The sequence below is a fragment of the Dermatophagoides pteronyssinus genome, unplaced genomic scaffold (genome assembly GCF_027571235.1).
Source record: "Dermatophagoides pteronyssinus isolate colony J.1.1.1.1 unplaced genomic scaffold, Derpt_VIB-CSIC_2022.12 sq0001, whole genome shotgun sequence".
Taxonomy (NCBI): domain Eukaryota; kingdom Metazoa; phylum Arthropoda; class Arachnida; order Sarcoptiformes; family Pyroglyphidae; genus Dermatophagoides; species Dermatophagoides pteronyssinus.
In genome coordinates, this window is record NW_027461525.1 from 591402 (window position 1) to 609934 (window position 18533).

Genomic DNA, 18533 nt, shown 5'->3' on the forward strand with positions numbered 1-18533 from the left:
TTTTTCGAATCAAACATGCGTGATTCGAATTTGTTTGCTCAATTAATCAGAAGAAAAAAAATAATGATATCGCATGTCGATCGATTATAAATTCATTCATTTTTGTCGTCAAGTTTTATCAATCAAATCAATCCATCAATCATGGATCAATCAACAAACAATCGTTATGCAAATGAAAAAATTCCAATTTTAAATTATTTCAATTATAATCATTGGCGTTATATAATGATAGCAAAATTATTGGAAAAAAATTTTGATAAAATTTTATGGGCTGAACAAGAAGATTCAACATTACCATCGGAAATAAATGCCGAAGCATTATTATTCATTTATAAATATCTATGTAGTGAATTACAACAACAATTTCAATCGGAAAGAAGTGCAAAAAATTTATGGCTTAAATTAAATGAATATTTTGAACGTTCTAAATCAACATTAATAACATTTATACGATTGAAATGTCAAATGGGTAAAAGTCGTGAATATTGTACACAATTTTTTACTATGATCGAACATCTTCATATGTATGGTATACGTTTTGATCAAAATATTACAATGGAATTATTTTTATCTAAATTGCCCGCAGAATTTGATTCATTAATACATAATATTCGTTATAATTCATCAAATCGTACATATTCAATTGATGAAATTAAATCAATAATTTTTTGTTATGAATCAATATTTGAAGTAAATAAACAAAATGTTAAACAACAACAGCAGCAACAACGACAACAACATCCACTGCAAAATCAATATTGTTATAATCATCAACAACAACAACATCGAAATAATTCTACAAATGGAATACCACCTAACGGTGGTTATTGTCATCCAAATTTTGTTCCACAATTTCAATTTGTTCCGCCAAATTTTTATGGTCAAAATTTTGAATTTCAACAGCAACAGCAACAATATAAATAAACATTTCCCAGATCAAACTTGATAAATAAGAAAATTTTCAATTTTGAACATTTGAACACCATCAACACAGACTTTTTTTCTTTTTTTGTTTTTTGTATCCAAAATATTTGTAATATTTTCTTCTTTTGCTAAATAAAAATACCTATTTTTGTCTTATCATTGGTCAAATTGAAATTTTTTTTTTTGAAAAAAAACCGCAGGTAGCCATAAAACATTTTTTTTTATTGATTGGCAATTCGATTGATCCAGAAAAAAACGAGCCATAAAACATGTCACATACACACACTTTGACAACGCCATTGATCGATGGTCAATAAGGTCTTGACCATCGATCAAGAATCATTTTTTTTCTTCGTTTTTTGAAAGGATTTTTTTCCCACACAAAAAAAAATGTTTCTATTCGGCTCCAATTGTCTTATCTTTGCTCTTTTATCTGGCTATCAAGCTAGGTCCAAATTTTTTGAAGAGGTGTGTGTCTAACTAACTGAACTGAACTGAACTGATTTAACTAACTAAACTAACCAAATAGTTTATTCGGGTTGGTCATCTGATTCCTGCTGATTCTGATTCGATACCTAAAAGTTTTTATTTAAAATCAATGAACAAAACTTATTTGGTTGATCATTTCATTGTTTACCATTGTCATTGATAGGTGAATTTGTTTCTGATCGAAAAAAAAATGAAATTTTCAATAGTGTTTTCAACTTTTTTGATCGTCTCGTTGACGACGAATTTCTGTGTATCCGATGAAATTGTTACAACAAATGATGAACCGGTAGTAGTGGATGTTGATGATGAAAAAATTCCAATACAGAATTCGATTCCATCAGTCAGACAACCACGTCAACAACGACAACAACAACAATTTTCACAACCAAAACAGCAACAACAACAACAATATCAGCAGCAATTTCAGCAGCAACAAGAATCACCCATTAATTCGGCTATCAATATGATGAATATGGTTACAAAATTTACAACACAAACAAATGAAATGTATCAAGCAGCACAAAAACTGGCAAAAGAAAATGGTTTCGGTATGAATGGTATGATCGATCCGATAACATTCATACCAAGTATCATTGTATATGGTGCTATAAAAATGATTTCATTTTTGGTTTCGGGATTTATTTATACAAGTTCATTGATTGCACCATGGCAAATTGATCCGAATGCAAAAATATCATTTATTGATTTAGAATCATTACATAATATTGATTATGATACAATTTCCAATTCAATACGATCAGTACCAGAACGTTCATTTAAATTATTGGATATACGTGAAGAAGAATGTAAATCACGTGCTATGTGTGAAATTGGTGAAAAAATTAATAGCTATTGGCCACGTGTTGCTACTTATATTCGTTTAGCTGTTGAACAATTAAATGTTGCAAGTGATGATAATAATACAATGGCAATGTTACGTGGTCTTGGTTGGGCTGATTGTGATGAAACATTCCGTCAATCACAATGTCAACGTTCACCATTTAAAAAATTTTATCAAATATTAACATCATTACAGAAATTACTTCAACAACATTATTATCAATATTGAAAAACATACAAAACAACAAACAACAACAACAAAAAAAACACAAACATATTTTAGCTTGAAAATTAACAAACAACAAAAACTTCATGAATTTTTTTTCCAATTCTTTATGGATTCCCTGAATGTGTGTGCGTGTCTATAACCCGAGTTAACCTGAATAGTTTTTTTAACCCCCCAAAATTTCGTTTCCTCAAAATCATTATATTTCGATGGTTGATGCTTTAATTAAAAATTTTTTCTTCTATTTTCGTTGCTTGTTTTTTTCCCGTTCATGATTATTAGTTAATTTATCTAATTTTCGTCGATAATTTTTATCTAAAAAACAAAATTTCGTTTGAAAAATTTTTGTTTTTTTTCAAAATGAATCTAAAGTCTTATAAGTCGAATATCTTATGAGATTTTTTCCCCTCCAAACTGTAATAATCATAAAAATTGTCAATTTTGCCAAACATTCAGATGATGATGATCATTACCAAATGTGGAATTCCAATAAATATTTTAAAATTTAGTTTCGGATTCAAAAAAATGGAAAACCAACATGAAAAAAAACGATAATGATCATTACTGGGAAATACACTGTTTGCTTGCATGTGTTAACAGCAAATTGACCACAAAAAAAATTTCTTCTTCGTTAATGTTGATATTATCATTGCGGTTGGTTTTTTTTTTTGCTTTGGGATTATTATTATTCAAAGCTTTTCATTTTCATTTTGACATAATCAATATAAATAGTCTGTGTGTGTGTTTTATTCAACAATAAATGTCATCATGTGTTTTTGGTTTGGCTGGTTGGTCAGTTGGATAATATCAGCAAATGGTTGGTTGTTTATCAGAGATGCAAAAGAAGAAAAAAAATACTATTTAGACTCGCCATTGTCCAGGCCAATGATCATCATTTTTATCAACCAGCAATAGAATATTATCATTCTGTCTGTCAAACTTGTGTGTGTGTGTTTTGACCAAAAATTCTATGGTTCCAGAAACCAGTAAAAAGAATAATTTTTTTCGCTTGATGCTGCTGCTGCTCTGTTTTTTTTGTGATGATAAATTTTTCTGGTAATTTCATTTTCGGGTTTTGAATGAATGAATGAAACAATGATGATGACATTATCTTGTTATTTCATTTGTTTTTTGGTTTTGTTTATCGAATGAAAATTTAATTGACTGCAAACAAAACAAAGCGAAACACAAAAAATGTTGTTAAATTCGTTGACGACGACGAAAAAAAACTGATGGTGATGGTTGACTGATTTTCATTGTTGTTGTTTTGTTTTGTTGGTGAATTCTTTCTCTAATCATCATTATCATCAGTTTTTTTCCATCATCACGATGATAATATCGCGGATGACAAATGATTCTGATTTTTTTTTTTTTTTTTTTTTGGAAGAAACAAACTGAAACTGGAACAACAACAACAACAACGACGATAATCGATATTATGGATGATGTGATTTGCGAAAAAAATCTGTTTCCAAAGAAAATTTGTCAAATCTGAAATTACATTGAAGAAAAAACGGTTTTTTTCTATGAAATATTTTTCTTTAAAATGAAAAGTTTTTTTTTCTGGAATCACAATGAGAAAATGGCTAAGCAAACAGCGAATATTTCTCTTTCAAGTTTTAATACGATCAAAAGTATCATACAGAATGCAGAATTGAACAGAAAAAGTTTTCATGTTCTTTGGATTTAGAGCAACGACGACAATGATGCTAAAGAACCAAGAACTAAAGAATTTTGCTTGTTACAATGTCAACAACAACAACAAAACTGAAAAAATAAAAGTTTTCATTTTTTCTCTCTCTTTCTCTGGCAACAAGAATAAAAACCAAGGACAACCATTTGGACACTAAAGAATCGTTAAAAGAATCCCAATTTTTAATTTTGAAAAAAAATTCTCATTTCCAATAAACCAAAAACACATTATTGTTTTTTTGGGTTAAGTTTTGTTTTCCATAATAAATTATTCTCATAGTTTATCTTAACGCCTGTGTGGTGTGTTAAGAGAGCTAGAAGTAAGTTCATCATGAAATCCATTTTATTTTGTTTGAATTTTTTTTGTTTCAAAATTACAACTGTGACTGGATTTTTCATTTCATTTTTTTCACCATTGGTGGTAAATCATATTCCAGTGGTGGCGGTGGATTCAGAATCAGTTTGATGATCACCATTATTACATTTTTCGACCAAGAAAAGATCCAGGAGGAGATGTTCATTTTCGTTGTTTTTGTTGCTAGTGTGAAAAGCAAAAACCAAACAAAAATTTAAAATTCACCAACATAGTCGTCGTCATCAACACTTCAAGTTTAGATGGCCAAAAAAACAAAACAAATACATTTCTGTAAGGTTGTTTCTGCTTGGTTGATCATCACTGATCAAACACGAAAATCCAAAAAAACATCATTCACTCTCAGTGATTTTTTAGCTTTTTTTCAGCTAAATTTTTTATTTTCATCGTTTCTGGACTAGAAAACTTACGGGACGATCCATTCGTATCTCAAAAAAAATCTATAGATTTTGAATGTAAAAATAAAATACAAACAGCCAGCTAAACCAATATTATATGAATGAATCATTTTAATTTGATCATTTTTTCTCAACCCCACTCTCTCCCTGTTTTGTTTTCATATTATTACATTTTGGCTTTAATAAAAAACTGAAAAAACTGAAGGGATTTTCCGAATACAGTACCCGAGAGTAAAATACATGATAATATTATCCGTATGCGTTGGTGGTTGTTGATACATTTTTGGCTCCAAAACGATAATAAAATTTTTTTTTTGTTTCTTCACTTGGTTTTCCTCGTTGTTTTTTATTATTTAATTTATTTCCCTATATTGATTTTCGATTTACAAGCAATTCTCTCATTGATTATTTTAAACACACACATTTACAGGGTGGAGATCGATTCTTGTTTGGTCAAACATTTTTTTTTCCTGGCTTACTTTGTCTAAACCGGTGTTATTTTCCCTACTTGGATAAAATGAAATGACCAGAAACAGTGAAAAAAACGCATTTTTGGATTCGCACGACTTAACCTTAACTGTTCATTTGGGGATTTTTTTTTGAAAGAGGATAAGAAGGAGGATTTGTGAATAGGATCCATCAATTTTTTTTTTGTTTTTGAAATCGATTTTAACCGTTTTTTTCTTCTTCGGGTTTCATCATAGATGATGATGATGATTGGATAAAATAACCAGGCTTATTTTCATTTTCAAAACACACAAGGGATTTGTATCGGTCATTTGTTGACGTTTTATTGGATATGCCCAATGAACAATAATCAAAAAAAAACCTAACATAACATTGAATTGGTGATAGGAAAAAACGGTTCCATGGTTAAGCAAGCGATTCATGTTTCGATAAGAGAAGAAAAAAATGGCCACCAAATTCTTTGTGAAACTAAACAGAATTCAACTATGGTTTTTTTTGGTCAAAAAAAAAATCTAGCTAAATTTTTTCAAGGAAATTCTTAATTTTCTCATCATTAATGAACGAAGGAAGAAAATGGTGACTAGAAACTTCAGAAGAAAAACTGAAAATCTCACAAATTTGATGAGAATTTTGAATTTTAAATGTCCATCACAAGCTTAAACAGTAATTACAATGACCGGAATCTATTTATTTTCACATTCATCGCCATCTTGATGATGATCATGATGATTATTGTTGTCACCTTTTTGTTTTTTTTCCTGATGGTTTGTTGTTGTTTGTCACATAAATATATAATTTATTATCATTATCAAAAAATCCGATCAAAAAGGTTGGTTGGTCAGTTTGTTGGACACTCGGTTATTGTATTTTTTTTCGCAATTGAAAAAAAAGGATGAGAAAAAAACTTTCTGGGGAAAGCTAGGAAAATTTTCCCATTATTGTTTTCCAGGTAGAAATAATTATCACATCCAAAAAGCTAATTCTTCCACCGCAAAAAAAAATCAAACCATCATCTGTTCATCATCATTCTGGTGATTATCAATCAGAAAAAAAAATCTTCAGATTCATCTGTCATTCATTCGAAAAAAAAAACCTATTAATCTTTTTTTTTTAAATGGTCATTTGGCTATGGTCATATACAGAGAGAGAAAGAAAGAGAAAGAAAATTGGTGATCAATGATGATTTGGATTCAGAATCATTGCCCGTTGGCTGTTAATATAAATCTTTTTTCGTTTCGTTTTTGTTTTTGTTGCATAATATGCAAACTTCTTTAGCCATTTTATGATGTTATTTTTTTTTCTTTATTTGTTTTTCTTTCGTTTTTGTTGGAAAAAAAATCTTCTTGATCAAAAAAAGACACAGAATGCACATTTACAAATCGTGATTTGTAGTTATGTGATTTTTCTCTTCAAATATTTGTTTCCATCATCATCATCATCATTTTTCGGCTATTTTGTTTTTGTTTTTGTTTTTGTTTTTGTTTGTTTTTTCGTTGTCGATGTCGTTACTTCATGCTGATTTGATTCGTCAATGATGATCATCGTTTTGGGCCGTGGTTTTTTCGGTTGATTTCTGGCCATAAATTTTGGTTCCTTTTTGGTAATTTGTAATGTAAATGTTGTTGTTGTTTTTTGATCAAATTTTTAAGAAGAAAAATTTGTTTCGATTGACGAAACGAATTTGCTTATACAAACAAAGTTTGCTTGGAAAAAAAAGGTGGAAAAAAAATTATGATGTTTCTTTGGAAAAAAAGACTTTGCTTGCTTGCAATGAAATTCGAGCTTCTTGTCGTCGCCAATAATGTCTGTCTATGTGTAATAATAATGTTTGTCATTTTGTTGTGGATGTTTAAGTTCAAATTCAAGGAAAGTCATTTAAAACAAAAAACAAAAAATTCATCAAGATTGTAAATCAAGTCATATGGCGGAAAATTTCATTGAAAATTTTTTGGTTTTTTGATTTGAATTTCATAAAATTTTGAATGAAAAAAAAATAACAAAAATTTTCATTTTTTGGCGTGCCTCCACCGATTGATTGATCGATTTCCATGCGATTCAACCACAATGACCATGATGATGATGATCATCATCAATGATATCTGCAGGTGTCCAATAATTCTTGATTTTTTCCACGTAAAAGATTTGCGATGCTTCCAAGATGGAATCCAATAAAAAAACAGCAAATTTTCCTTCCATATTTTTTCAATTCATCATATGATAATGATGATTTGGTTTCTTTCTTTCTTCTTATTTGGTTGATTCGAAACAATCAAACAATCAATCAATATCTCCTCTCATTGATGATGATGATTAGATTGGGAGCGACCGTTTTTTTTCTGTTTTTTCTTCGAGCCAAAAACAAAAAGGTAAAAACAAATTGTAACGCCCGAAACATGGAAAGCAAGAAAATTGAAACAGTAACAGAGAAAAAAAATCATAAGCTTATCATTTTCCGGTTGAGAAAAGACAATTTATGATAATTAATTTAACTGAGATTGGGTCGAAATACCAGTACTGTTTTTTCCAAGTTTTTTTTTCGGGTGGACAATGGATTTTTTTCTTTCGTTTGTTTGTTCAACATCTATGCTACAATAATGGACATGAATGATTTTTTTCCTCGTTGTTATCGTATCATTAGATAACAAGCAAAGAAAAGAAAAACTTTTACGGATGACCAAGAAGTAAAGAAACAAGAATGCAAAATGTGAAACAATGAAATGTCATGTAAGGAAAATTAAGAATTCATAGCGAATGATACATCCATTGATAATGATAATATTGACAATAAAGTAAGAGAGAGAGAGAGAGAGAGAGAATGACAAAGATAGTAAAGGATTTACTATTACAGAATTGTTTCCTTGAAAAAGAATTTCTATCGAAGAAGATCAATTGTCAAATGAAATTGACCATGGTATTTGCACTGGAACGATAAGAATCGTTTGAAAACAAAATAGAATTTCAAAAAAAAGTTTGAATGTGATTTAGAAAAATCACATTGTGCAGAACTTATTGTTGTTGTTGTTCAAACGAATTTTGATCATTGTAATTCAAAGACAACAACAACAACAACAATGTTATCTTAACTTATTTAATTGATGTGACATTAACATTATCAATAAGTTTTAACTATTCGTTTGATTGTTGGAACGTTTTTTTCTTTTCTGCTTTCTTCTTTTTCCCGTCTGTATAATGTTACAATGAAACTGGAAAATCTAATTTGATTTTCACTGGAAACACAATATGTTGGTGGTGGTGGAAAGAAGAAGAAAAAAGTTTCTGGATTTAAACAGAGAGAAAATTTTTGCTATTCTTTCTTTCTTGCTAACAAGTTTATTGTGACAAGAATCTTTGATTTTTTTAACGATCATCATCATCATTATTATTGATAAAGTAAATAATTATTGTTGTTGTTGTTGTTGTTCGATGGACGATTCCAACAACAACTGAAAGAAACTGAAAACAAAAAAAAACAGCAATGTAGCAATATGGCAATGTAGCAATGTGATGGATAGAAAAAAGCGAAAGAATTTAATTTATTTAATAAACATTTTTTCTTGTTGGAAATTGAATTAAAAGAAAATTTGCGAAAAGAAAAAACTGATTGTGTCAATATGTGTGTGTCAAATGAACAACAATCTTTCAAATGTCAAGTGTTTTTGATTAACACAAGTTTCTTTTTTCATCATTTTCATCTGTTTTGCAGTTGTTGTTGTTGTCAAGTTTCACACTTGACACAATTTTTTCTTGAGAAAATTTAAGAATTTTAAGTTAACCCCAACGAATATTAATCAATGATGATCATCATTTGATTGTCACTATCGATTATTATTTTAAATATGGTAACCATTTTTTTCGATAATCAAATTAAAACTAGAGTAATGAAGTGTTAATAATAATAATGTCAGATTAGGAATGTAAATTCCACTGAATATTCATTTGATCAGCCATTTTTCATTTCATGTTTTAATTGTCTTTTCATTGATAAAATGAAAAGAATTTCGCTGGCAAAACAATCCAATGAAATAAAAAAATGTTAAATTCCGTACAGAAAAAAGCTATGAATGACCCCAAATGATGATGATGATGAACTGAACTGATGAAACTCATAAAACAAAAGCAAAAATGGAAACCCGTAGAATTGTGAATGAATGAATGTCTTTTGTGATAATGATTCATCGTGATCGGCATTAATTATTTGATTTATTTTTATGAAGAAGTAGAAGTAAAAGGGGAAAAAAACAACAACAACAACAACAACATTGGCCATCAATAAAATGAAAATGATGGTATTAAGGAGTATAGAGTACCACATTTATAATGATAATAATAATAATAATATTAAGATACCATCATTGCCATTATACAATGCATTTTCAAACGGGCGTCATTTTTTTCTGGTATAATATTCTTTTCTTCTTGTTTTTTGGTTGAAACTCTAGAATCCAGAATCCAGAATCCATACACTAATATAATGGCCAGAGAGAAACAAAAACGTGCAGAACATTCAAACTTTGTCATTCTATTTTCCATCATCATCATCATTTAGGGCTATTATAATAACGAAAATTTGATAATGAAGATTTTGAAGGGGAAAAGGGAAATAAATAACGACATTATCATCAATGATGATGAATAATACTTTTAACACAGGGGGAGCCTGAAAAAAAATATATGATAACAAGATTTATCATAGAATGGAAAATATGAAGAAGAAGAAGTCAAAGTCAATGACATAGGAATGAACAGGAAAATTTTATTATTATTTTTCTGGATTCCAATTTATTGCCTTGTGCTTTTTTTCTCATATTAAATGGTCCATTTTCTGGCATTTTCTGGTATCATTCATTCGATGATAAATCTTGCCCCGAAGAATAACTTGATCAGATCAGAAGAAGAAGACAAAAATCTGATCTGATTATCATCCGGGCACCATCATTATCATCATCATTTTCTTGACTTTTTTTTTCTTCTTCTTCTTCTTACATATTGTAATTGAATTTTGAACAGTGGGTTTTTAATGTTTTTTTTTCTTCGAAAATTCAATTTTTAATGGAGGAAAAATTCAAAAATAACCCCCCATTCATTCCACCTACCCAGCCATCACTATCAATGATCAATTGATGATATCCATTTAGAATAGAAAATTTGATTTGATTTTTTTTCAGTTTTTCTCGTTTAAAATTCAAAGATTTCATATTTTTTTAAGTAAAAATGAATGATGATGATCATTATGATCATTCATTTGCCCAAAAAAAACATCTTGTCGTCCACCCACCCGATGAAATTTTAAATCTAAAAAATGATGATGTTGTTCTGTCAATTTATCAACCAAATATGATAATCTTTGATTGTTGTTGTTGTTGTTGTTGGCCTTTTGTAACTTATTTGGACATTTTATTATCGATGTTCCATTTTTAAGATTAAAAAAATTTTTTTGTTCAATAAAATTTCTTCTTATTGTTCGAAATGAAACAGCCAAACATGGTATCAAGCATCTTTTTTGTTTGCTGAAATGACAATGGATTTAAATCGATGAAAAACACGAATCATTTTGTTTTTCACAAATAATTTGTTTAATCGATCGATAAAATAGATGGCGCTGATTTTTATTTCAATTTTTTTGGTTCTGATTTTACATTTTTTGTTACAAATTTTTTAAACATTGTAAAATTTTTTTTTGTTTCCACGACCTTCTTCTATACATATTAGTTTATCTGAGTGATCTTTGAACATCTCGATGATAATGATGCCCTCCAGGTTCATTTCTCGATTATTTTTCCCAATATCAAATGTTCCACAACCCTCTATACTCAATTTTTTAAAAAAAACAAACTTGTTATTAACCAACCATAGTGTTAAAAACACGAACCATAATAGTAAAGAATGACATGATTATTATGATTATTACAACAATGATTCAACAATAACAATGGCAATAATTTGTCCAACATTCATTGATGAATTTCACATCAATGATCATTATTATCATTATATTGAATGTCTGAATAATTATTTTGCCAAAACGAAAATGAAAATATTTTCCTCATTAGAATAACCAAAAAAAAAAAAAAAAAAAATCTAGTCTGGTCTTGTCGTCGTCGTCGTTTTAGTCGTTCGATTCAGATTCCTTTTGGCAAGAAAATTTTTTCTCGTCCATATGGTCTTTCACAATGTGAAGATAATTATTTATAATGGGTTTTTTCTTCTTTTCTTTCCCTACAACTACTAAATATAATAATCTTCATTCAAAATGTGTTCACAATCACTATTCAATCTCTGTTTGACGATTATGATGATGATAATTTCGATCGCACAAAGATATAATCAAATGAAAGAGTTTGTCTCTGCTTTAGTTTTGTGTTTTTTTGTTTCACTATTTTCACTAATTACCGATAATGATTTGTAATTTGTATCGAATTAACTGAAACAAAAAAAAATTGTATCATTTCGAGGCCCTATTTTTTGGTAATTGTATCGATTCCAGTCTATCATTTGTTGCTGGAAAAAACGCAAAAAGATTTTCAATAAGAACTGTAATCGAAAAAATACAGCATTCAAATTTGACGAGACTAGACTCATAAATAAACTGATCCAACAATAACAACAGTAGACCGAATGGCTGAATGAATCAATGAAAAAGCTAGGTAAATAGGATCTCTATGGGCCCGGTCAACAACAAAAGCGATATTGGTATACGATAACGGTAGACTAGATTTTCAAGAGAGAAGAGTCATACACCATTGTATCTTTTGTTCCAGTCAAATGGAAAATTTTTTGATGGATTTTTTTGTTTTGTTTTGATTCAACCATAGAATTTTATTTATTTTTTGTTGGTGTTAAATATTACCGGTCGTTTTATTTTTTTTTTTGGCTAAATAAAGGCCAGACAAAATAATAAATGTGGTTCCATTTTAGCATTTTACGGCCATCCATCCACACACACATTTATTTAATGTTTTTCAATGCAAAAATAATGGAAATTTTTTTTTACATGCACAATATTTATGCTGAAAAATTTTCAATTGTCCAATTCTCCCAATTTATGTATGGTCTTTTTGTTTTGGTTATCAATGGTTTTTTTGCTTGCAGTACGACAATCGATAATCGACAACAACTTTGAATGGATTTTTTTCCTTTGAAACGATTTGATCTGGAAAATTTGAAAAAAAGCAGGAAAAAATCTTTCATCTTTTACACCTTAATTCAAGGCGAAAATTCTCATATTTTCAAATGATATTAATTATTTAAATTTAGAAGAACAAAACAACAACAACATTGTATAACATTTCATTTATTTTTTATGGATTAATTCAAGGTAAACAAACAAACTTGTTTACCCCATTACATAACACATACCACAACAACAACAACAACAACAATTTTATTTTCTACAAGTGAAGCAGCCAACTAAAGCACTATCCATAACACACTATATGGAAATGTTATGTTTTTTCCCTAGCTAGCTAGATAAACCTATTAGTTTTAATTAATATTACTTACTTAATAGCTTTGCTACATTCTGGTTATATGAATGTTTTTGTTTTATTTTGCCTTCCATACTTTACCATAAACAACAACAAGCAACTGAAGATCCATAATAATAACCAAATTAAGATTAATTGGTTTCATTTTTGTTTTGTATCACCCATCCATTCATGGATGGTTTTTTTCGTTGTTGTTATAATGATAATGATTATGTAATTGTGTGTGTGTGTGCCACTCTAAATGATAATAATGTTTCTTTGTTTTTTTTACCTGTATTCGTTATATGGTTTAACCTTAATGAATGATAGATTAGCTGTGAAAAAACTGTGATTTTTTCAGCCAAAAAGAAAGAATATTATTCATTTGAAAAGGTTCAATATCGATTTAAAGGTGTTTATTCGATTTGAATCGATTTTCACTGGGGTTAAAACATGAACATGCAATTCATTTGATCAAGAAAAATTAATTGAATTTTAAAAAGCTAATTTTTTTGATGATTGACTGATTGATCTTGTTTATGATGATCCTGTTTGGTTATTTATATGAACAACAAAAATCAAGAAGAAAAATTGTTGCTTGTTCATTTAGGAATTAAAAAAAATGAAAATCAATTAACGTCAATCTGATCATGAAATATGTTAACAAAAAAAAAAACAAATTTTGATGATGATTTTTGGGTAAATATGGCCAGGATGAAATGATGAAATTAAAAAATGAAATTAGGTTAGTAGTACCTTGTTACGGATACGAAGATGTTATGATATGACGATGACAGAACAGGACATGACATGAAATATGACAGCCGGGTTGTTTTTTTTTTTTTGTTTGGAATCATCATCACGGTGGCCAATCAGCGTCATTTTTTTCCAATGATGGGTAATTCAATGAGTGAACATAACCTCGTTAAGAAACAATAAGGAAAAAAAAATTTGAAAATTTTCATTTGAATAATTCATAGAAAAATACAGATTTGGTTTCATTCAAATCTTTGATTCAATCAGAAATTTTTGATCAAATTGAATAATCGCATTGAGCTGAGCCTGATTATTTCTGATTAATCGATTTGGATTATTTTTAATTGAATTTCCAAGATTTTTATCATCATCATCATCATTGTTTCTCGGGAAAACACAGTGAAAATGATTCTGAAATCCTTTCTATTTTCTTTTGTTGTTTTGTTTTGCATTGTTAGGATTCACAATTGGATTCAATCAATTCTCATCGAAATCGATCGTGTGTCTGCATGGTCTGTGATATCAATTTGGATACAATGCAGACACACGCTTGCAAACAGTAGTCGTTGGTCAAATTGATTCAAGTTTGACCATTATTATCTTTTTGATCGTACACATTTATAACGAAATTGAACGAGTTAATTAAATTGAATTTAATAATATCAATATAAATCAAAAGAGAGGAATTACCCCTTTTTTGTTCATTCATTTATAATCACTTTATATTTGATTTGATTAGATTTCAATTGATTTCAATTGAATTTCGTCAGAAAAATCATTGAATACGGCTGCTGCCGGTATATAAATAGATAAAATCAAACAAAACACACGCAGTTACAGTTTTTCACATTTTTCGACCGTTAATCTAAATCGAGAAACGAAAAACTTTCAATTATAATTTTGATTGATTAATGAACGTTTTATGGTTGTCAAAATCTTTCTTATTGTTCCTTAGTTAATTCATAGGGCAGATGATGATGATTCGTTATCATTTATTTAAACAACCCATGAATTGTCTGATGAACTATCATCTCTGTGAGTGTGTGAATTCAACGCTTATTATCACTATCATTATCGACAAACATACAGATTTTCAAACAGAAAAACATTGTCACGTGTATGATTTTTGACACAATATATGACCTTGTGTCATTGAATGACATCAGTTTGTTGAATTTTTTTTCGGTTCTCATCTTCTTGGAAGAAAATCCGGATTTGACTTTCGGAAGATCATTATTGTTATGTAAAAAAAAAGTCGATTTTCAAACATTGATGATGATTTGAAGGATGATAAAAATGGAAAGTTAATAAGCCGATTGAAGATTAACTATTTCAGTCAATCGGCTTCGGGTTTTTTTTTGTTGAAAAAATTCCATTTTCCAAATTATGAATGAATAATATTCGTGTTGATAATTTGTTTTTTATTGTTGTTGTCGATGTTGAATGAATTGGTCATCGAATTGGTTTTTCATTTTCTCAAAATGAAAAGGATATATTGGGAATGTTTCGCTCGCTTGTTAGCCAGTGACACGCAATATTTCGATTTTATTTTTTGAATGAAAAATAAAAAATTGGAAAAAAATTTCTGATCTGTTTTGATTGTCCGTCCAATTGACAACAACAACAACAAGTTTTTGAAATGATAATAATTTTTTCGAAAAAAAAGTCAAAAATCAAAATTTTGACTTTTTGTCGAATCATCATAGAATCTATGATGATTACGATGGTCAAAAGATCAAGATCAATCAATCAAATCAATTGATTTTTTTTCTTCTTCTCACTATAGTTATTAGGTCTGATGTCATTGTTTTTCGTATACAACGACTATACTTGTCTATTATCATTGAACCATACCAAACCAAAAGTTGAATCATGAATACAGTGTGTGTGCGATTGTTGAACCAAATCATTTCTTGTTTTCTCTTTTTTTAAAACATTTTCAAAAAGATGTCACCAGAATGAATGAGATTTTTCCTTGCTCTGATTTAGCATTCAATGAAATATTTTGATTATGATCATCATCATTGGAAAATCAAATCAAATCAATGTTCAGTACCATGAAGCCAATCCTCTGAGATCCTGCTTTTGTAAAAATATATATTTTTATTGTCTTTTTTCACTTTTTTGTTTCTATTTACCGGCTTTTTTTATATGGGAGGATTTTCGATCTTCATTTTATGGATGAAAATCGGGTTGACTAAGGTAATAATCATGATGATGATGATGTGGTTACGGCTTGTGTCCACAGGGCCATCTCGTTGACGATCGTTATCGTCGGCCAACAGCAACAGAAAAAAAAATCTGCCTCTTCAATGCCGCAAGCTACTGAATAAAAGGTAGAAATAAAAAAATACCAGAAGACCTAAATGAAAGAGGGACAAAAAGAAAGAAAAAAAGACCATAGAGACATTCAATGAATGAAAATGAAAATGGAAAAAGTTTAAAAATAAAAATTACTTTTCACATTATCGGCAGGTAGTCTTTTTGTTATTTAAAATTTTCTTCTTCTTTTTCCAATTTCCAATCTTTCAATCCTGACCTTAGGTGCAACATATGTGTGTTGTTGTTGTCTTTTACCTTTATTTTTTTATTTCGCAGTCATTGATGATGATGATAGTTGCTTTTTTCTTTCTTTCTCTTCGACACATTCCATTCATTTCATTTCATTTCAATTCAATGATGATTGTTGAATGTAAACGACAACCAACCAACCAACAATCACGGATCTTATTTTCATCAAAGAACAAGGGTAGGACACTTTTTTTCTAGGACAAACAAATGATGACAACTGAAATAAACCAAAGCTTTTGCCATTAAAAAACGCAGCCGTTAAACATCCATTTTTGTTTTGTTTTCTTTGGTTTTTTCCTTGTTAAACGGATCGATATTTTTATTATTATTATTGGCAATCAGCAGGGATTCATCCATCAGGTTTTTTAAGACCAAACGAAAAAAAACATCATTTTAAAATGAAATTAAACGAGAAAAACCACAACCAATTTTGTAGAAATAGGCACAGAAACACAGAAAAATCATTATTGACATGACTTAAATAGCCATAAAGGTCACAATAGAAAGAAACATTTCACAGTTTCAATTTCAAAAATTCTTGTAACAACCAAAAATTTTCATTTTTTTCTTAAACAAGTAGAATCTACCAGTAGTGAGAAATTCTTTCGCTTATTTCTGAAAATCACAAGTAATCAATCTTGTCAATAATTTTTTTTTCTGGTAGCCATGTCATTCAGCTTTTTTTCGTTTGTTTCGTTATGGTCATTTGATTTGATGGAAAACGAAAAACAAAAAAAATGTCTGATTTCGCTGTGTGGGTTGATGATCACATTTGTATATTTTCGATGTTTGTGTGTGTGTGATTTATATTAACTTCATGATCATGATGATGATCATCAATTTTTCCAAATGTAAACTAACCATGTCTGAATATATGGTCAGAAAAACAAACTTCTATATTTAGTCTACATTTATGGTTAAAACCGATATGTAACCTGACCATCATTTGTCCCTATGACCCATAACAATTTTACCATTCAAAGTTTTTGCCCACAAAACAATTCCAAACGATTGACCTTTATGTCTATCCGAGCTTTTTCATCCAAGTTTGTTTGTTTTTGTTTTTGCTTGTTTGATGTGTTTGTTTTTCGTAAACAAATTCTTGAGATCGTTTCTTACGAAATATTATGCTATGTCGTCGATGGTTGTTTATATGCAACAACACGAACTAAATGAACATCAAACAAACAAAAAAAACTATTGAAACAACAACTGAACTGAACATCTTCTTCAAGTTTTACATACGGACACACACCCAATAAAAAACCAAAAAATAAAATGAAATTTTTCTGCATAGACATACAGTGAATAAGAATCTTACTTGACTGAATTAGTCGAAGCATCATTTTTTGCTTTGTTTGTTTGAAAAACTGAATATAAACAACAGCAAAACAATGGTAGATCGAAAACATCCATTTTTTTCACAATTTTTGATTTGGAATGCTTCTTTTTTGTTGAGAGTGATAGTTGGTAACATTTGTTGTTGTTGTTGTTTTTTGATATCGATTGGATGCGTGCATATCAAAATGAATAAAACCAGATGAATATCTTGCCATCGAAAAAAGATAGAGATGGAGATTTGGATAGATATGGATGGATCGATCCAAAAAACGAAGAAGAAAATTTGAATGAAAAACAACTATGAATCTGTCATTTGCAATGTTGAAAAAAAATATCGGTTTGCAAACGTTTTAAACAAACAAAAAAAAACAGAAAAAAATTGACTACCGGCTGCTATCTAAAAATTCTGCTATCAAATTTGCTGATTCTGTGATGATTCTGTTGTGTGAAATTGTCCCAACAATTTCATGCAAGTTTGATTTCGAATATCTAAATCAAATCATCAAATCAAACTGAAGCTCTTGTAAACGAATAATGATGTATTTGACAAACGATTCTTTGGAAACAAACAAACAAACAAAAACAAAAAATGAAACGATTCTCTTTATATTCAACCATTCATTATGGTGAAACATTTTTTTCTTTCGGAGATTGTAAGGAATTTTTTTGTTGTTGTTGGAATTCAGATTCGTTAAGTTTAGCTTTGTTTCGTGTCATGTCGATAGGTCGTCGTCCTTTGTCCTCAACTTGCGATATTCTTTCCCTCTCTCTCTCTCTCTCTCTCTCTCTCTCTCTCGACTAATGATGATGTTTGAATGATGACCACCATCATCACCATCACCACCACCAGCTGATACAAGCAAACCAGCAAATACCATATGTGTCGAAAATAGCGTGTGTTACACTCACACACATACACAGAATTCTGGAAATTCTTATCGTTTTTTTTTTTTTTTTTTTTTTTGCTTTCGATATGGCGAACGACGGGTCAT

General features: G+C 29.3%; 2 protein-coding genes and 1 long non-coding RNA gene across 3 annotated transcripts; 2 read left to right on the top strand and 1 right to left on the bottom strand.

The window, feature by feature from the left end:
• The first annotated feature begins 46 nt into the window (after nucleotides 1-46).
• LOC113790305 (uncharacterized) lies at nucleotides 47-1106 on the top strand. Its single transcript, XM_027339952.2, has one exon. It carries the CDS (start codon nucleotides 142-144, stop codon nucleotides 922-924), a length of 783 nt encoding a protein of 260 aa, XP_027195753.2. The 5' UTR covers nucleotides 47-141; the 3' UTR covers nucleotides 925-1106.
• A 438-nt stretch (nucleotides 1107-1544) lies between these two features.
• LOC113790294 (uncharacterized) lies at nucleotides 1545-2723 on the top strand. The gene has a single exon (XM_027339942.2). The coding sequence runs from the start codon at nucleotides 1604-1606 to the stop codon at nucleotides 2480-2482; it is 879 nt and encodes a 292-aa protein (XP_027195743.2). The 5' UTR covers nucleotides 1545-1603; the 3' UTR covers nucleotides 2483-2723.
• A 12640-nt stretch (nucleotides 2724-15363) lies between these two features.
• Nucleotides 15364-16301, bottom strand: LOC142645036 (uncharacterized). Its single transcript, XR_012846212.1, has 3 exons — nucleotides 16087-16301; nucleotides 15768-15951; nucleotides 15364-15711 (listed from the first exon to the last, which is right to left on the bottom strand). It is a non-coding gene; the product is annotated as an uncharacterized LOC142645036 (long non-coding RNA).
• Nucleotides 16302-18533: the final 2232 nt, after the last annotated feature.

Excerpts from the sequence above, each read along its gene's own strand:
- LOC113790305 (XM_027339952.2), top strand. The coding sequence starts at position 142 with ATGGATCAATCAACAAACAATCGTTATGCAAATGAAAAAATTCCAATT.
- LOC113790294 (XM_027339942.2), top strand. The coding sequence starts at position 1,604 with ATGAAATTTTCAATAGTGTTTTCAACTTTTTTGATCGTCTCGTTGACG.